We start from the raw sequence: 19,255 nt of genomic DNA on the forward strand, positions 1-19,255 counted from the left end.
TACTGTAAGAGCATTTTCTTTTCTGTTTTTTTGTGAGATAATTTACCCCATTCTACCTCTCCCTTTCTTCTTCTCCGAATATAACCCTCTCTCATCCCTTAATTTTATTCTCCAGATATGACCCCATAATCTTCAACTCACCCTGTGCCCTCTATCTATCTGTCTATCTATCTATCTATCTATCTATCTATCTATCTATCTATCTATCTATCTATCTATACATACATACATATAATGTTTTTCCTCCAACTACCCTAATACTGACAAAGGTCTCATGAGTTATAAATATCATCTTTCCATGCAGGAATGTAAACAGTTCAACCTTAATAAGTCTCTTATGATTTCTCTTCCTGTTTACCTCTTCGTGTTCCACTTGAGTCTTGTATTTGAAAGTCAGATTTTCTATTCAGCTCTGGTCTTTTCATCAAGAATGCTTGAAAGTCCTCTATTTCACTGAATGACCATTTTTTCCCCTGAAGGATTATACTCAGTTTTGCTGGGTAGGTGATTCTTGGTTGTAATCCTCTCTCCTTTGCCCTCCGGAATATTATATTCCATGCCCTGGGGTCCTTTAATGTAGAAGCTGCTAAATCTTGTGTTATCCTGATTGTGTTTCTATAGTACTTGAATTGTTTCCTTCTGGCAGCTTGTAATATTTTCTCCTTGACCTGGGAACTCTGAAATTTAGCTATAATATTTCTAGGAGTTTTCCTTTGGGGATCTCTTTCAGGAGGAGATCTGTGGATTCTTTCAATTTCTATTTTGCCCTCTGGTTCTACTATATCAGGGCAGTTTTCCTTGATAATTTCTTGAAAGATGATGTTTAGGCTCTTTTTTTTGATCATGGCTTTCAGATAGTCCAATAATTTTTAAATTCTCTGTCTTGGATCTATTTTCCAGGTCAGTTGTTTTTCCAATGAGATATTTCACATTGTTTCTATTTTTTCATTCTTTTGGATTTGTTTTACAGTGTCTTGATTTCTCATAAAGTCACTAGCTCCAATTGCTCTATTCTAATTTTTAAGGAAGTATTTTCTTCAGTAATCTTTTGGACTTCCGTTTCCATTTGGCCAATTTTGTTTTTTAGGGCATTCTTCTCATTGGCTTTTTGGACCTCTTTTGCCATTTGGGTTAGTCTATTTTTTAAGGTATTAATTTCTTCAGTATTTTATTGGGTCTCCTTTAGCAAGCTGTTGACTAGTTTTTTATGATTTTCTTGCATCACTGTCATTTCTCTTCCCAGTTTTTCCTCTCCTTCTCTTACTTGCTTCTCAAAATCCCTTTTGAGCTCTTCCAAGGCCTGGGACTGATTCATATTTTTCTTGGAGATTTTGAATGTAGGAGCTCTGACTTTGTTGTCTTCTTCTGGTTGTATATTTTGATCTTTTTTGTCACCAAAGTAAGATAATATAGTCTGACTCTTTTTGCGCTGCTTGCTCATGATCCCAGCCAACTACTTGAGTTTTAAACTCTTTGTTAAGGTAAGAGTCTGCTTCCAATGTGGAGAGTGTACTGTCCCAAGCTTCAGAGGTTTATATAGCTGCTTTCAGAGATACTTGTAGGTACCCGTAAATTTTCAGTTCTTGCAACATAGTATGATAAGGGGCGAAGTGTTTATTCCTTTCCTGGCCTGTGCTGTGGTCTGTTAGTGACCACAAGCACTCCTTTCTGTCCTGGAACTGTGAGGAAGGTTTCTTGTTCACAGCCACTACAAGCTCCACCACTCCAGCAGTTCCTCCTCACGACCCAGGACCCCTGTCCAGAACTGTGACCCAGATCCAAGCACGGGCAAAGCAAGAGATTCCTGCCTCAGCACCAGCAGAGAGATCCCTGGAATCCCCCTCTGATCAGGCACTGGATTCCCCCTCAGTCTATGGGCCTGAAGCTCAGGAAGCTGCTGCTCACCCCAGGGCTACATTCTTGGGGAACTGGAACTGAGACCCTGCCTTTCTCTCTCAGCACCACAGAAACAGACTTCTCCCACTGACCTTCTAAGTTGTCTTTGGCATTCGTGGTTTGAGGAGTCTAGAAACCACCACAGCTGCCCGCGATTCAGTCCTCTGAGGCCTGTTCTAGGTTTGCTGCAGCCTGCATGCCCACGCCGTCTCAGCCCAGTGCGATATACCTTTCTGATCAGTCATCTGGGTTGTCTTGGGCTGGAAATTTGTTTCACTCTGTCTTTTTGTGGGTTCTGCTGCCTTAGAATTTTTTAGTCATTTTTTATAGGTATTTGGAGGGGTTTGGGGGAGAGCTCAAGCAAGTTGCTGCTTTCAGTCCTTCATCTTGGCTCTGTCCCGACTTCACAACTCTTGCAAAGGTGTCTGTGACTCAAACACGTCTAAGAACCCTTGGTATAAAGGGAGTAAAAAGAGGGCCCAAGGCAGAATGTTGAGGGGACACTCATGGTTAGTGGGCGGGCATGATCTGGAGGGAACATCCAACTAAGTTGAACAGGAAGAGGAAAAGCACAAAGAGAGCCATGGTGTCTCAGAGAGCTAGAGAGGAAAGAATATTAAGGAAAAGAAAGTAATTAATACAATCCAGGGCAGCAGGTCAAGAAGGATGAGGATTAACAAAAAAGAAGTCTGAGAATTGAGAAAAGGCCATCCCATTTGTTAATTAAAAGATCATTGGTGATTTTAGAGAGAGCAGTTTAATTGTATGATGGGATTGGAAATCCATTGCAGAGTTGTAAGTAAAAGAAAGTAGAGACAGTAAGTATAAATGGCTCTCTCCAAGGAATTTAGCCTTAGGAATAGTGCTTTCTATGTTCTTTGCCTCTTGTTTTCTCACCTTTCTCTCACTTCTTTATCCTTTGTAAAGTGGCTTTTAGCCTCATCACTTATCTGAAATTGCTCCTTCCAAGATTATCACTGATCTGTTAAATCACCAAATCCTATGACTTTTGTTAAATTCTCACTATATTAACATCATTGATGACTACTCTCCCTCCTCCTAGATATTCTATCCTCTTCAGGTTTTTGTGCCACTATTCCTCCTTTATCTCCTTTCTCTCTGGCCATTCCTTAGTTTCTTGTACTGGATCAGCATTCATGTCCCATCTTGCATGTGAGGGTGTACCCAAAGGATTCTGTCCTTGGCCTTCTCTTTTCGTTCTTTCCTTCTCCCTCAAGAAGTTTGAGGTACAGTTTCCCTTCTCAACGTGAAAGATCCCCAAATTTCCAGGTGAATTCACATTAATAAAAAAAATAATTTTACCTCTGTCGTATTATTAGAAAGCAAAGCATCTCTCAAGAATTCCACTCCTTGTTCCTCCAAGCCCTTTCTAGGAAGGAAAATGATTGTCTAAACCATTTTGGGGGAAAGGAGATGTGCCAAATATGGGCCAAATGAAATTTTACCTTGGATGCTTAGAACTTCCTGAGAAGGAAAAAACCTCAAAGCCATGGTGCTTGCATGCAAGAGATAAAGAAGGGCTAGATGAATTTGACAGGGATTATTTTAAAATAGTTTTTCCCTAGCAGATAAGTCTTCCTGGTTGGATCAAGAAACAATTTGACTTTCAGGTGCCAAGATGGTGGAGTAAGGAAGGAACTCCTTGGAGTCCTCCCAAATTCATCTCCAAATAACTTGAAAATGCCCTCAGAACTGATCTAGGAGCAGGGAGGCAGCACAGGGGTGAGAGGGGAGCCTGGTCCAAGAGCAGTAGGAGCCAGCCTACAGCAGGGGGTCTAGGTTGAAAGCCTGTAAAGCAGTGAGGGCGAGCCTGCTTTAGGCAAGCCAGCAATGTCCAGTACAGCAGCCTTTGCAGCACAAGGCCCCACCTCAGTGGCCCCACTTCCAGCCCAGGCCACCAGGTAGGCCTAGCCCCATTACTGAATAGAAATGAGCAAACTGAAGCAAAGCTGGGGCCAGCCAACAGCAAGACCCCACACCTAGGGCCTGCCAACAGAGAGGCCCTGTTCCCTCAGCAAACCAACTGCAAGGCCCCACCCTGGGGCAGATCAGCAACAAGATCCCTTTCTGAGGGTCAGCCTGTTTCCATAGCAACTCAGTAGCCAGGCCTCACTCCTGAGACAGGCCAGCGGGGAAACCCCACACCCACAAGAGGCCAACAGGGAAGTTCTACCCCCCCCCAACCCCAGTACAAATCAGAAGGGATGCCTACCCTCCAGTGTAAGCAAGCAGATAGGCCCTGAAACCCAGTGAAAGCCAGCAGCAAGCCCCTGAGCCCCAGAACAGGACACTTACGACAGTGTAGGACCAGAGCCCAACTCACATAAAAACAGCAAGTCACGAAATAGGCAGAAAAAAAGAACTTGGCTACAGAAAGTTACTGTGGTGACAGGGATGATATCATCAAGGCACAGACTGAGAAGAGGATAACAGAAAAGGAAAATGTTGGATGTTGGAGGGGATATGGGGAAACTGGTACTCTAATGCATTGTTGGTGGAGTTGTGAATTGACCCAACCATTCTGAGAGCAATTTAGAACTATACCCAAAGGGCGGTCAATCTTTGATCCAGCAATACCACTACTAAGTCCCAAAGACTTTTTTAAAAAACGGGAAAAGGACCTATTTGTACAACAATATTTATAGCAGCTCTTTTTGTGGAGGCAAAGAATTGGAAACTGAGGGCATGCCCATCAATTGGGGAATGGCTGAACAAAGTGTGGTATATGAATGTAATGGAATGCTTTATTGTGCTATAAAAAATGATAAGCAGGATGCTTTCAGAAAAACCTTGAAAGACTTACATGATCTAATTCAAAGTGAATTGAGAAGAACCAGGTGAATGTTGTGCACAGTAACATAGTGTATGATGAACAGCTGTGAATGACTTAGTTATTCTCAGTGAAACAGACAATCCCAAAGGACTAATGGTGAAGCATACTATATGCTTCTAGAGAAAGAACTGATATTGTTATGGATACAGTTTCTAGGAGATCAACTGGACTTTTTAGCCTCCTTGTTCTCCTAATCAAATGAATCTCAAGGACAGCTTCGTTGCCTGCTTGACTCCATTTAGCTAGATTCACAACCTCTGAGTCATCCTTGACTTTTCTCTCTCTTTCATCTTTCAGGGCAATTCAGTTGCCAAATCTCATTAATTCTACCTCAGTCTTTGTCATACTGTCTTCATTCATATGATCACCACCATAGTTTAGCCCTTCCTTCTAACTCCCATCACCTCTCTTGCCTGGCCTATTTTAATAGCTTCCTAATTTATCTCTTTGTGTCTCTTCTCTGCTCTCCCTCCTCTTCTCCCACCTCATTGGGAAGGCAAGCAATTTGATATAGGTTATACATGTGCTGTCATGTAAAAACATTAGTCATGTTCTGAAGGAAAACCCAGATACCCCAATAAAATCAGCAAGAAAAATAGAGTAAAAAAAAAGTGTTTGATCTGCAGTCAGATTCTTTGAATCAGTTCTTTGGAGGTGGATAGCATTTTTCACCATGAGTCCTTTGGAATTGTCTTAGATCATTGTATTGCTGAGAATAGCTAAGTTATTTAGAGTTGTTACTGTGTATAATGTTCACCTGATTCTGCTTACATCACATTGCATCAGTTCATGTAAGTCTCCAGGTTTTTCTGAAAGCATCCTGCTTATCATTTTTTATAGCACAATAAAGCATTCCATTACATTCATACACCACACTTTGTTCAGCCATTCCCCAATTGATGGGCATGCCCTCAGTTTCCAATTCTTTGCCACCACAAAAAAAGCTGCTGTAAAAAAATTTTTATAAATAGGTCCTTTGCCTTCCCCCCCTTTAATAATGTCTTTGCATGCTTCACTATTGTATTCTTTTATTCTAAAAGAAATGTGTGTTCATAGGAAAATCATCATGTGGTTAAGTAACTAGTTGTTCATAATGTCTGTAACCTTGTTTTGGTGGTAAAAAGGTCCAATTTTTTTCTGAGCTATTTGTAATTTCCTCTTTTTCAGATACTTTGAGAATTGATCTCTTAATGCTCTAAGAATTATCACTTGCAGTATGAACTTGCTCAGTGTATACTTGATCTTGTCTATAGTTATCCTTTCCGCATTGTGGCTTTCCCCATTGTAGTTTTGATATATTACATGTTGGCATAACAAACGGCAATTTGGGGGGAGTTTTGTGGAAGTTGTAGATGACATGTGAAGGCCATTAGACAATACAGAATTTTGAAACTCGGAAATACATAAAATATATGTATGGAATTGTTTCTCTGATTCATTCCCTCTAAGAGGTATTAGCACATAAACTGCAGCTATTTTCATGGTATTTTGTTTGTCAGATCCTGTTTTTTGCAGATGTTTTTCCTAAGCATTGTATGACCCAACGTCCCATAAAATTATGTTTCTTATTACATTTTAGAGCAAAATAAAACCGATTCTGCCAGTTCTTCTGTTTGCCTTTCCAGATAGAGCCTGTGACCCCTCCTTCCATTTAGTTGCTATTTATTTCATCTTCAGGTTTCATTCATAGGAGGAATGTCAAGAATAATATGATTTAGTTCCTCCATTATTATATGTACTTGGTCATCATTGGACAAAGACATTTAGCATACAAATTACGTCATTTTTAGCAACCTCCGCTCCCTTTTTCACTATTGTAGTACTTTTATTAAAGAGGTTGAAGGGGATCAGATAGAGCTGAGGGCTGTTTTTCTTTATGTGTTGCAATGATCAAAGAATTCATCACCAAATGGCCAGTTTCCTGTTGATAAGCCTTTCTGTACCTAACTAGGCAGTTCTGCGTAAAGTTGTCATTGTCTTATTTGCTGGAGCAATACTCAAAGCCTTTCTTCCATAATTGTCACTATTGACATAGTCTTCAATAACCCAGGGTCACCTCCATACAAAATGAAGCATTGTATGGTTTTGTGACGGAATTTCTTAAATTCTAGAACAATCATCCTTTCAAAACATTTTTTGAAAGAATATATAGGCTGAATCAATTATAAGGGTTATGATTGTAGGTTAGTTAAGTATTGCTATTTAAAGTTCTTCCTGTGTTTCATGATATTCAGGAGAGCTTGCTTTATTCAAATTTCCTCATTCCTTTAGAAAAGAAGAAAGTTGTTTTGTCCTTGAAAGCATGTAACTACTGAAGGATGTTTTTCACATTTTTTAGATGATCACTTATTGAGGGATATTATTGAGAAAATTTTTATTCAAATAATAGGTTAGACTAGAAGAATTCTGATCTCCCTTCTAACTCTGATTCTGTAATTTTACAGTTCTTATATATAGCAACTTCTTAGGTATTTGAAGACAGTGCTCATGTCCTCTATTTTTCCTTCACTCTGCTCCAGACACTTCTTTTATTTAGGCTAAACATGTCCAGTTGTCTAAAAGGATTTTCATATGGCATGGTTCCTGAAACTGTTCATCATCTTGATCACTTTCTTTTGTTTGTTCTGTAATTTGTGACATTAGATCTAAAATATAGATTTTGCATCCATTGGATATTAACAAAATTTTGCTAAATACAAACTTGTTATGGAAGAGCTTTATTCCAGTATTATAGAGATTTAGTAGAGTCCTAAAGATAACTCCTGCTTTGTTGTAGTCTAAAATTGTTCAAACTATATGCTTAACGTGTAAAAAAATTTTACAGGAAGTTCAAAAGAAAACGAGGTGGAAATCTAGTTTTAGAAAAGAGAGATGGAGAAACCTTATCATATTTGGATTTTGCAGTTTCATTGCATTTTTGAAAGAGTCATAATTAAAAGGCAGTTATTCACAATAACATTTTCATTAAAAAAGAATATAAGTATGAATCTTTGTAGGTAGGTGGATTTCGGTTACCAAAACCTGGAGAGCACAGTATGCAGAAAAAGAAAGCAATTGACAGTGTCAAGGGTGACAGTTCAAGAGCATGAGAACTGAGGAAAGGCCATAGATTCGATTTGACAATTACAGCAGTAACTTTGGAGAGAGAACTTTCCGTTAAATAATGATGTTGGAAGTCATTAATTATGAATATTTAAACTTCTTTTTACTTCATGGGTTATTTAGTCTGCCTGGTTGGTGCAGCAGCAAGCACTTATTAAGTACGTACTATATGTTAAATACTACTAAGTGCTGAGGAAAAAAAACTTTTAAAAAATCCTAGAAAAACCAAAAAAACCCCTAAAAAAAACCCGAAACACAACACAGTCCCTGCCCTCAAGGAACTCACATTCTAATGGGGGGGGAGGGAGAGACAACATGTAACTATTCAGTTGGTACAGTACAGGATATATACAGAGTAGATGAAAAGTGAAGTCTGGAAGGAAGAATGTTAGCCAGTGAAACCGTAAAGACCTGCAGAAGGCAGGCTTTGAGCTGAGTCTTAAAGGAAGCCAGGGAAACCAAGAAATAGAATTGAGGGGCAGAGCATTTCTGGGATGAGAGGGCAGCTAGTATAAAAGCATAGAGCCTGGAAATGGAGTGTTCTGTTTAAGGACCTTCAAATAGATGAGTGCATAGAGAGGAATAAAATAAGACAATTACAAGGGTGGGAAAGGATCAATTTGTCAATGATTTTAAGTGCCAAACACAGGACTTTATATTTGGTACTAGAGAAAATCAAGAACCCCTAGAATTCATTGAGAAGGGGATTTTATGGTGAGAACTATGCTTTAGAAAAATAGGTAGCCTAATGGAAGATAATTGGGATGGATTTGAGGCAGAGTGGAAAGAAAGGAACGAATTCAAGGTACATGAATGTTACAGGGACGAGATTTGGCAGTAGATTGTATGTGTGGGTGAGCAAGAATGACGAGTTGAGGATGATGCTGAGGTCGTGAGTCTGGATTGCTGGCGGGGATGATGGTGCAATGGATAGTTATAGGAAAGTTTCGAAAGGATTAAGGTTGTAGAGTGATGAGGTTGGGAGTGGGAAGAGAGGTGAGAAAGGGGGAAATATGTTCAATTTTAAACATTTTTGTCAGTCTAAACTTGTTAAATGTGATATTTTAAAAATCCGTACTTTATATATATATAATAAAATGTTTTTATTATCACTATCTAGGTTCCTTTTTAAATATTGTTTCTAAGGATCAGTATTCTCTGCTTTCTTAAATCAATCCTGTTATTCACTGTGTTACTTCTACTTTTTCTGAAATTAGTTGAATTCTAGTGCCCTTCTTGAATAAGTTCACATTTATTGTCATTTCTGAGGTAAAAGATAATGTCAAGGTATAGGGAATAAGTAAATAGTAGTCATTGGATGAGGATGTCAGCTTTAAAGGTATACTTTAACACAACCCCTTTTTTGCTTTGTTATCATTTGCTGATCAAGGAGGTGAATGAAGTAGATAAACAAAAGTGAGCAACTTGGCTTGAGAATGGACATTAAGACAGATGGCTGAAAAGCCACTTGGAGAGTTTGCTAAAAGATTTTAGAAAATAGTTCTGAATCTTATTGTAGATAACTTACTATAAAGCATTTTTCAGTTTGGGGTGTGACTGGTTTCTTTTTTATTTCTTCTGAATTTTCAAGTACTATGTTATGAACCAGAAATTAAGAAAAATCATCAAACCAGTGTGTCAAAATAGACAAGATCCTTTAATGCTGAAATTCACATTTTAGCAACTTCTGTCTTTTTCGCCTTCTAAAGCCAGACCTAAGACAGTATCTTTTGGAGAACTACTTTGATTAGTGATGCTAACAAGAGACTTTTTCCTTTATGTTCTAGTTTGGAAACACCTGCTACTGCAATTCAGTTCTACAAGCACTTTATTTTTGCCGTCCATTTCGTGAAAAAGTTCTAGCTTACAAGAGTCAACCTAGGAAAAAAGAGAATCTTCTTACGTGCTTAGCAGATCTCTTTCACAGTATAGCCACTCAGAAGAAAAAGGTTGGAGTAATACCTCCTAAGAAGTTCATAACAAGGTTACGAAAAGAAAATGGTAATCCTTTTACTTCCAATATACTTATATCTATTATAAACTAGTCCTACAAAATTTACATGCTTGAATAAGAATTGCTTTATGTTTTCTGGATATCCTAATTCAGATTTCGTTTTGACTTAGCTACCAGAATTTTGTACGTCCTTTAGTGAGAATGAGAATTTTGTGTATTCTTACAAGATCCATATTGATATGAATTATGTGTAAATGTTTCTATAATAAAATGATATATTGTTTTTTTAAAATATCATTTGAGTAAAAGTCACTTGATGGTGTTTGTTGATAAGATCATAGGATTTAGAGATAAATTTAAAGATCAATTAGTCTGAAAGTCTCTATTTTATAGATGATTAAACAGACCCAAAAGATGAATTGATATTTCGTGTTCATCCAGATAGTAAATAGCAAACTCAGTATTTGAACCCAGATCTATTGAATAATTACAGTGCACTTTCCACTACACTATGATCCCTAATTCAGTTCTTTGCATTTAAACTCATGCAACATTCAAGGTTGAATATTTTTAATTTTGGCTAACTTAAGTATAAGGGCATAGGTTTCTCCCTAGACAAGAAGTATAAAAAAATGCCACCCCTTTTTCTCTTTTTTCTTCCTTTGCTGCTTGAACTATGTACTATAATCAGAGTGTCTTGAAAGAGATTTAAAATTTCTCCAGCCTTAATACACATCAGTTTTTAACTCCCTTTGGTAAAGGTAAACAGCTTGCATTGGAACCAAAAACTATAGTCAGGGATAATTTGCTTTATTCTCATTTGAAAATGAGCACAAAAGCTCCATTTTAGTTATCTAAGTAACAGAGTTAAACAAATGATACCTAGCTCCACAAGCGAATTATTGGTTCAGAGGATACAGACCTTACTTTCTATTAATTCATTCATCAAATATTTATCAGGTACCTACTCTGTGTGGAGATGGCACTTTTCTTCTTGGTACAGAATTGGTGTAAGATTCTGAAAGCAATGTTTTTGTTTTTTGTGTTTTTTTGTTTTAGATAAGTTTCCTCACTGTTCCATTATCTAACCTTCTACATTGATTTTTATTAGCAGCCAGAAGATATAGTGGATAATAGCCAACATTTATATATCAGATTAAGGTTTGCAGAGAGCTTCACAAGTATCTCATTTTAGCATTACAGCAATCCTGGGAGTTGTAGATGCTGTTATTATTCCGTTTCACAGATGAGGAAACTGAGGCAAAGGCCAGCGTGCTTAACTTGAGTTTAAAAGCAGTTGAGTTTGAATCCTGCTTCAGATATGCACTATCTGTGTGATCCTAGGCAAGTCATTTAATCTCTCTGAGCCTTGTCCACAAAGTGAGATAACAATAATAATTATAGCATCTACCTTACAAGGATGTTGTAGGTTTCAAGTGAGATTATTATATGAAAAGCACTTTTACAGACCTTAAAGTATTATATAAATGATAACTACTGCCATAATTATTAGTTTTAATTTTAAAAGTTGTTTTTTTTTAAATTCTATCCTAGAATTCTATAGATATGCCGTTTGATTTTTTTTTTGAGCCCCATGACTACAAATAGCATAATAATATTTGTAACTGTTTTGCAATTATGTATTTGGCATTTTGTTTTCTGAGTACAGGAAAATTGTTTAGTTAGAATCTAAGGATCTTAAATTTTCATCTAGTCCATCCCATTTCTTTTGTCAGAAAGAATTTTTAAAATTCTAGGGAATTACTTTGTTATGATATGCCTTTATCGCCTGTAAATTCTTCTTTTTGGGTATGTGTCAATCACTCATATGTACATGATGGTTTTTGTATAGTCGAGTTCAATTCTCTTCAGATCATGTCATATATCCAGTATACTTTAGATTTCTAATTAGTATGACCTCTTTTGAAAAAGGTAATTGTTGTTAATGCCTGATGATGAATTTTGAGTTCTGAATTTTTAGTTCATAATAAAGGAAGAATGTTTTATTTGCTTGGAATTATAGATGATGCTAGTCCAGGGGTGGTGAACCTGTGGCCTTGAGGCCACATGTGGCCTTCTAGGTCCTTAAGTGCAGCCCTTTTACTGAATCCAGACTTCACAGAATAAATCCCCTTAGTAAAAGGATTTGTTCTGTAAAACTTGAACTCAGTCAGGGGCAGTTAAGGTGGCTCAGTGGATAGAGCTCTGGCCTTGGAGGCAGGAGGACCTGAGTGTTCAAATCTGGCCTCAGATGCTTGACACTTACTAGCTGTGTGACCCTGGGCAAGTCTCTTAACACCCCCCCCCCATTGCCTTACCAAAAAAGCAAAAAACAAAACAAAAAAAACAACTTGGACTCAGTCAAAAGGCCATACCCAAGGACAAAGGAGGCCATATGTGGCCTCAAGGCTGCAGGTTCCCCACCCCTGTTGCTAGTCTAAAGCTCTGGCCTCTGCAGATATATACTGTATTTGAAATAGATTCTGAAATAACATTGTTAAGTCATGTGAAACAGGTACTCTATGTTCAGTTCAAGCATCTACTGTGTGTAAGACCCTATGACCACGTTGTTTTTTCTTTTAACTTTAATTTTTCTTTTATTTTTTCTCAATTACATGTAAAAACAAACATTTTAACATTTTTTTTAAAATTTTGGGTTGCACATTCTCTCCCTCCCTTCTTCGCTCTCTTTATCCCTCCTTGAGAAGTCAAGCAATTTGATATAGATTATACATGTGCAATCACGCAAAATATTGCTATGTCAGCCATGTTACAAAATAAAGTGCATATTTTAGGTGTTGAATTTTCTCAGTACCCTGGTAAGTAATAGTAGTTTGGCAAATGACAGCAATTTGACCCTTGCACTGGTGAGTACTAATAGAATGCTGTGATGTTTTGATTTTTTTTCTGCTTCCTGTGTGGCTAAGGCTCCTTCCTGGGCTGGGTCAGGTGCTATATGAATGGTTATTCTCTCTCCCACTTCCCTTTCTGCATTCTTATTATTTCTTGCAGAAGAAATCAGCATTTAGCACAGTACCTGGCACATAGTAGGCACTTAATAAATGTTTATTGATTGAAATCATACATATGCAGATTCCAAGTTGGCATTATGCTCAAAATGTTCCCATATGTGTTAATAGTTTTGGAACATATTCTCATTTTTGAAACAAATGTTATAATGGAAATTACTGCATTTTGGAATCTAAAAAGAAGTATTAGTACTCTATGCTTTCTCGCCATGATTAACCCTTCTGTTGTCATGAACAAATTGGTACAACTCAGCCATTTTTACTTTGTGGACACGTAAGTCCATGTTGTTGTTGCCCATGGAAGCTGGAGGGCCTTTTGGTTCTATTCTTGGAGCTTAGCTTCTTCATAGGCTCCATCTCAATATGATTTCAGTGATGTTTTTGAAATCCAATGGCTTGTACTTGCTGTCACTCTTTAATATTGTGCAGTGGAGTGATAATCTGCTTATTCCAAAAGTAATACTGTAGTTTGGTTTTTTTTTAACTCTTTGTCATGAGATATGTCTATATACCAACTGTTAAATGCTATATAGATATATTTTGTTAGAACTCACACGTTTGACATGTGACAGTAGAAGTAAAGAAACCCAGGGCACTGTGCCATACTCACCTTATCTACCATCATCACAGTTGACTAAGGTGTCATGTCAGACTACCTGAGAAACAGCAGGCTAAAGCTAGCTTTGTGCATAACTGCATTAATTTCAGAAGCTTACAGATGGCCTAGTTTGTACTATGTGTAATTCTTGGAAAAGCATAACAAGGAGTATGACAAAATCTATACTACTCATGAACAAAAGTCAGTAAATATTTGTGCAGTTACTATATGCACAGCACTATTGGGTGCTGTGGGGGATACAGAGAAGAATAAGAATTGTTTTAACTTCAAGGAGCACTAAATCCAGTTTGGAGGGATAGAGTATAACCATGTGAAAAGTTGAATAGTTCTGTGAGAGGGTTGGAGGAGCTTTATAGAGGGTGGTGAGTTTTAAAGAATGTGTAGAATTTGAATAGGTGGCATTCTAGGTGAGCAAGACAATGATAATATACAGATAGGAAAAGGAAATGATGGGATTTAGAGATAGCAGGTTAAATGATCCGTAGGATTCACCAGATTGCCAAAGGGGCCCATTATACAAACAGGTTATGAATCCCTCATCGAGTAGTCCATTACCTTCTTTGTATAGGTGAGGAAAATATGGCCCAAAGAGCTGAAGTAATTTGTCCCAAATCTCACAGCTAGTTAGTACCAGAGAGTATAGTTTAGTTTAGTTCTAGGGACTAGACCCAAATTTTCTGACTCTTATTTCAGTGTTGCTTCTACTACATCAAGCTTGCTTTAATAAGCAAAGTATTGTTTGATCAGACATAGCTGTCTGTTCCTTGACCTTACTGTTGTGACTTTTAATCAGTTCATCTCTTTGTACCTCAGTTTCCCATCTAGAAGAATTTGGATAATGATTCTTGTTCCTAACAATTTCTATGATTGTCTTTATGATAAAGTGATTACATTATTTAATCATTTGTAAATAACTGCTTGAGATAGCTGTGAATTGTAAAGTGTATTGTCTGGATAACAGGTTAATTTCCATAATAAAAACAAAGGGATTTTTTTTTTGGCGAAAATTTTTATAGTAGCTGAAACAAATTTAGGAAGAAATGTTTTTAAGCATTTTTTTTAAAAGGCTGAAGCAGACTATCTCAGTTATTCAAGAATATATTCAGTTTCACTTTATATTTTTGGTTATATTTCCCTCTCAAGAATTATTTTAATATCAAAACAAATAGCTATCTTTGATGTGTTACCAGCTAAACTGTTCTAATCGATTCTCAAAATTTTGTTTCATTTAATATTACATATTTATGTGAAGCTATTATCCCTTTGTTAATAACTTAATATTAATTTGTCTTCATGTTGTAGAACTTTTTGACAACTACATGCAGCAAGATGCACATGAGTTTTTGAATTACCTACTAAACACAATTGCTGATATTTTACAAGAAGAGAGAAAGCAGGAAAAGCAAAATGGCCGACTGCCTAATGGCAATATTGACAGTGAAAATAACAACAGCACACCAGACCCAACTTGGGTTCATGAGATCTTTCAGGGAACATTAACTAATGAAACCAGATGTCTTACTTGTGAAACTGTAAGTTTTGTGTTCAATTTTTTGCTTAGAAAATTATTATCATTTTCATATTTTATTGATAGGGAGGGAATATGAGAGATGAACTTGAAAATTGTAACTTATCTTCTTAAAAGATAGGTACTAGTATAAGATCAGGTATCTCATATTCTTTTTCTATTTGCAATATATTTTATACTTAAAATGCTATTGAACTTGTAACAGATCAGTTGTTAATTTTAATAGCTTATGAGTTTCTGTTTCCCATCACTGATATTCATTGCAATAGAATACGATTATTAAAATGGATGAAAATACAATAATCCCTGTTGTGGCATACCAGTTTTTTAAAAAATCATATGTACCTTTTAAAGCATAAAACAGTAAGCTAATAGTTTCCAAGGTTTTATGTAGTAATACTTCCCTTTACACAAAAATTAGCACATTGCTACTTTTCATGAAACAGTTAACAGTTTTTAGCTCATGTTAATAAAAATTTTTTAAAAATTATTACAATTTTATAAATACCCAAATTGTAAACATATAGTGGAAATAACATTTATTGATAAAATCCTTTAAAATGTTCATATTTATAACTTACAAAGTAACTAAAAATATTAAAGTTCTATGTGGGCTTGTTTTTCAGTACAACATTTCTCACTGTGGTGTCATTGATAATATTGCTACTTTTAGTTCTTTTTCATCACTATTTGATTTGAGCTGATTTGTGTTTGATTTTTAGTGTTTTACTTTTTGTATTTCTGCCACTTACACTCTTTCATCTTTGCTTCACTCTCACTAGGTTTTCTTTTCAAATCAGTTATTTATCCATCAGAAGGTAGTATTATTTAACTTTTAAAAATGGATATACTTGGGACAGCTAGATGGTGCAGTGGATAGAGCAGCGGCCCTGGAATCAGGAGGACATGAGTTCAGATGTGGCCTCAGACACTAGCTGTGTGACCCTGGGCAAGTCACTTAACCCCATTGCCTAGCCAAAAAAAACCCCCCAAAAACAAAAAAGAATCGATACTTACATTTAATTGTTGATAATTTTGAATGATTACCTATAACATTCTAGAGTTATTAATTTCTTTTAATTGAAGTTTTGAGGAAAAACAGCTTATCTCATACTTTCCAAAGAGAATGAGGCAATTGGTTCAATGACACTTTTAGCTCCCCCACAAATGTTTAATTTCACATGGGCATGCTTCATGTTCAGGAGTAGCAAGCAACATGATGACAGTTCATCTTTGTCTTGAGTTTATGCTGACATTGACAGTGGCAGATTATGCTAATACTGAGATACTGTAAGTATTCAAATTTGGCCTCATTCATATGCCAGATTAAAGTAATCACTGGGCTTTATTTCCAGTTCAAATAAATTTGTTATGTTGGTCTCACTTATCTGGTTGACTTTAATTTGAACTTTGTTTTCCTTGGAAAAAGTGGATGTATTTATGTGGGAATTTTTGTAGTGTGTGGTACAGCGACTCTAAATCAATTAAACTCAGGGACTTCTCAAGGTGGAAGCAAAAGTAAGCAAAAGTTACTTTTTATTGCAATCTCCCGAGAAGGGGTGTCTCCTCCCCGGGTGCACTTCCAAGAGGAGAGAGGGGAGGCACGGAAAGCAAAAATGAGATTATATACCCTAACGCAAAAAACCTCCACCCACCACTATCCCTTCTTCCCAAATGGCTGGGGAAGCGGGCTTACATTCTAGGCGCGAAAATTCAAAGACAAAGAACAAGGAAACAGGGTACAGCCAATCCAAACTTACGCGTAGTTAGGTAATTCCTAGGACTGCAGTTTCCCCTCCCTAACCCCCTTCCCCCTTATCCCAGAGACGGAAGCTTTTCAAAGGGCAAGCAGTTTAGGTTGGGGGCAGGGCTATTCTTTCTGCTGAGCATTTAAAAAAAAAAGTCTGAGTGGGGGAGGGTTTTGAAAGCAACAATCAAGAAATATTAACAAGAACTATTGACCCCCGGAGGAGGCTTCACTTTTGAGAGGTCATCTCTCACAGTTGGGAAATGTCCAATAATTTTGACCATTGTTTAGGTCCTTTTCAGAGTTTCTCAAGTTTGCCACGTGTCTTAATCCAGAGTATTTGGAGCTCACACAAGATAGTAAAGCAAGCTAGTTTTATTGAGGGGAGCTACTCAAAAATTGAAGAGCGGTCAGATGGAATGATGGAATTAGAACAGATCTGTTGGGCCCCCAGGTGGAATTGAGCTCCTTGATGAGACCCTAGAGAAATGGGGCACTCTTTCCAAAACTAGTAAAAGTAACTAGTTGGGTTTTGCAATTTTCTTATCATGTTCTATCTCTCCAGGCTTGGGAAAAAGGAGCAAGAACCTGGGAACTGGTGCTGATTTAAGCTAGTGGGGGCTGGGAAGACTCCTTGAGAAATGTGAGATAGTTGATATTAAAAATCCCTGCCCGCAGCAAAGGGGCTTCTGGCCTTTACTGTTGATCTTACTCTGTTGGGGTGACTCAGGGTTTTTTGACATTTCCTGGGACTTCTTCCTTTATTTGGCTTTTGTATTCCTTATTCATGGAGGTGTTAGACTCTTTGCCTAGGGCTTCCTGAGACCAGCAAAACTCCTTGTGTACACAACCAGATGAAAATGTATTTGGAAAATATTTAACAAAATACATAAAAATACAACACAAATAATACTAATTTGTAGTTTAAGTTCGTTGTTCAAAAGCAATGTTTTTTTTTCTCTTCTAGATTTGTGTTTATTGTTACCAAAATAAAAAACCAAGACAATAACAATAGTAATATGTATATGTGATATTTATTCATAGTAAGGCTAAAAAAAGTCACTTCTGCTTCATAATTGATAACTTATGAGAAAGAAAAACTTGACTATGTACAGTCCAATGAATCAACACAGTAACAATAGATATTATATGTTACCTCTGTCTTGTAGCTGAAACTGCTAAGGCATTCAAGTTGTAAAGAAATCAGCTCAGTTTAAATAAAAACTTAGGTTCTTGTAAATTAAGCTTTGAGAAAATAGGCAACCTCTTGGCAAAGTGGATAGAGGGCTGGCCCTGAAATCTGAAAGCCCTGAGTTGAAATCCGCAACAATCCTGGTCAGGCTAAACCTGTGCTTATCTGAGCCATAGCCAATTATATGCAAATTTCTAGATAGCCAATACTTGGAGGAGGGACCTAAAAATATTAGTAAAACTGGTGTGAAACTCCATTGAATTTTAGAGCTAAACCGTTGTGAGGATACTAAGTCAACCAAGAAGTTTACTTGCCTAAGCTGGTACTAGAACCCAAGTCTTTTGCCTGTAATTACTGTTTCCTTTCCACTATACCCAGCTTTTTTCCTTGTAATTAAAGGAACACAGAGACCTGTTGTTCAGTCGTTTTCCGTCATGTTTGACTCTTCATGACCCCATTGGGGGAATTCTGTCCACTAACTGCCTCCTCACAGAGATGAGGATTAAATTATAGGTGGTCACTGAAGTTCCTGATAATTCCAAAATTCTGTGATTCTTTGAGAGAAGTTATGTGAACGTTAAAGATGTCATTTTTGCTTCTGCAGAAAGAGAATGGAGTTATATATGTCTTTTAATATTATTCTAAATTGTTTAAATATAATGTTCTTTAATATTTTTCTTAGGTATTTGAATATAGAGTTAAAAAATATAATCAGGTAGAAAGGTATGCCATAGTCTTCAACTTAGTTAACACCACAGCTTTGGGCAGCCTGGTTGTTTGGACCATGAAGCATCATCCTGGTACCACTTTCAGTTTGGTGACAGCATATCAATTTATTTGGTGGCAGTATCTATGACAAAATGACACAAACATAGAGAATAATAATGTCATATCAATAACATACATGATAAGATGCATGTCAAGGCTCTTTTTAATTTGTATATTCATAATAGTATTTCATTTACCTTGTTTGATTGGGGAATAACCTTTTCTAATTAGCTGAGTTTTCTAGTTAAGAACAAATTTTTCATACCCATTAGTTGGTAAAAATTATACAAGGTCCCTTGCAAAAATTTTCTAATAAGTTATGAAGAGAATGTCACCCTATGAAACTCTGGAATATATCCTCCTTTCTTTAGGTGAAACTAAGAAAATAATAGGATTTTACAAATGCCCCTTTCTTTAACTTTTGTATACTCTTTTTAAGATTTTTTTATTGATAAATTCTGACTATTTATCCATTTAAAATACTAGGCATTACATTTTTAAAAATACCCAGCAGTGAAAAGACTTAGTCTGCTTCCTAAAAGACATGGTTCATATAATTCTGGGTC

The 19,255-nt window shown here is 36.8% G+C and overlaps 1 protein-coding gene across 2 annotated transcripts in view; it reads left to right on the plus strand.

The window, feature by feature from the left end:
- USP12 (ubiquitin specific peptidase 12) overlaps nt 1-19,255 on the plus strand; it is a 127,089-nt gene that overhangs the window by 80,335 nt on the left and 27,499 nt on the right. For both annotated transcript variants that reach the window (XM_020997149.2, XM_020997148.2), the window contains 2 exons: nt 9,640-9,853; nt 14,757-14,986. In XM_020997149.2, coding sequence (XP_020852808.1) covers nt 9,640-9,853; nt 14,757-14,986 — 444 coding nt within the window. The remainder of the gene's footprint in view (nt 1-9,639; nt 9,854-14,756; nt 14,987-19,255) is intronic.

The sequence above is a fragment of the Phascolarctos cinereus genome, unplaced genomic scaffold (genome assembly GCF_003287225.1).
Source record: "Phascolarctos cinereus isolate Bilbo 61053 unplaced genomic scaffold, phaCin_HiC Scaffold_726;HRSCAF=1367, whole genome shotgun sequence".
NCBI lineage: Eukaryota > Metazoa > Chordata > Mammalia > Diprotodontia > Phascolarctidae > Phascolarctos > Phascolarctos cinereus.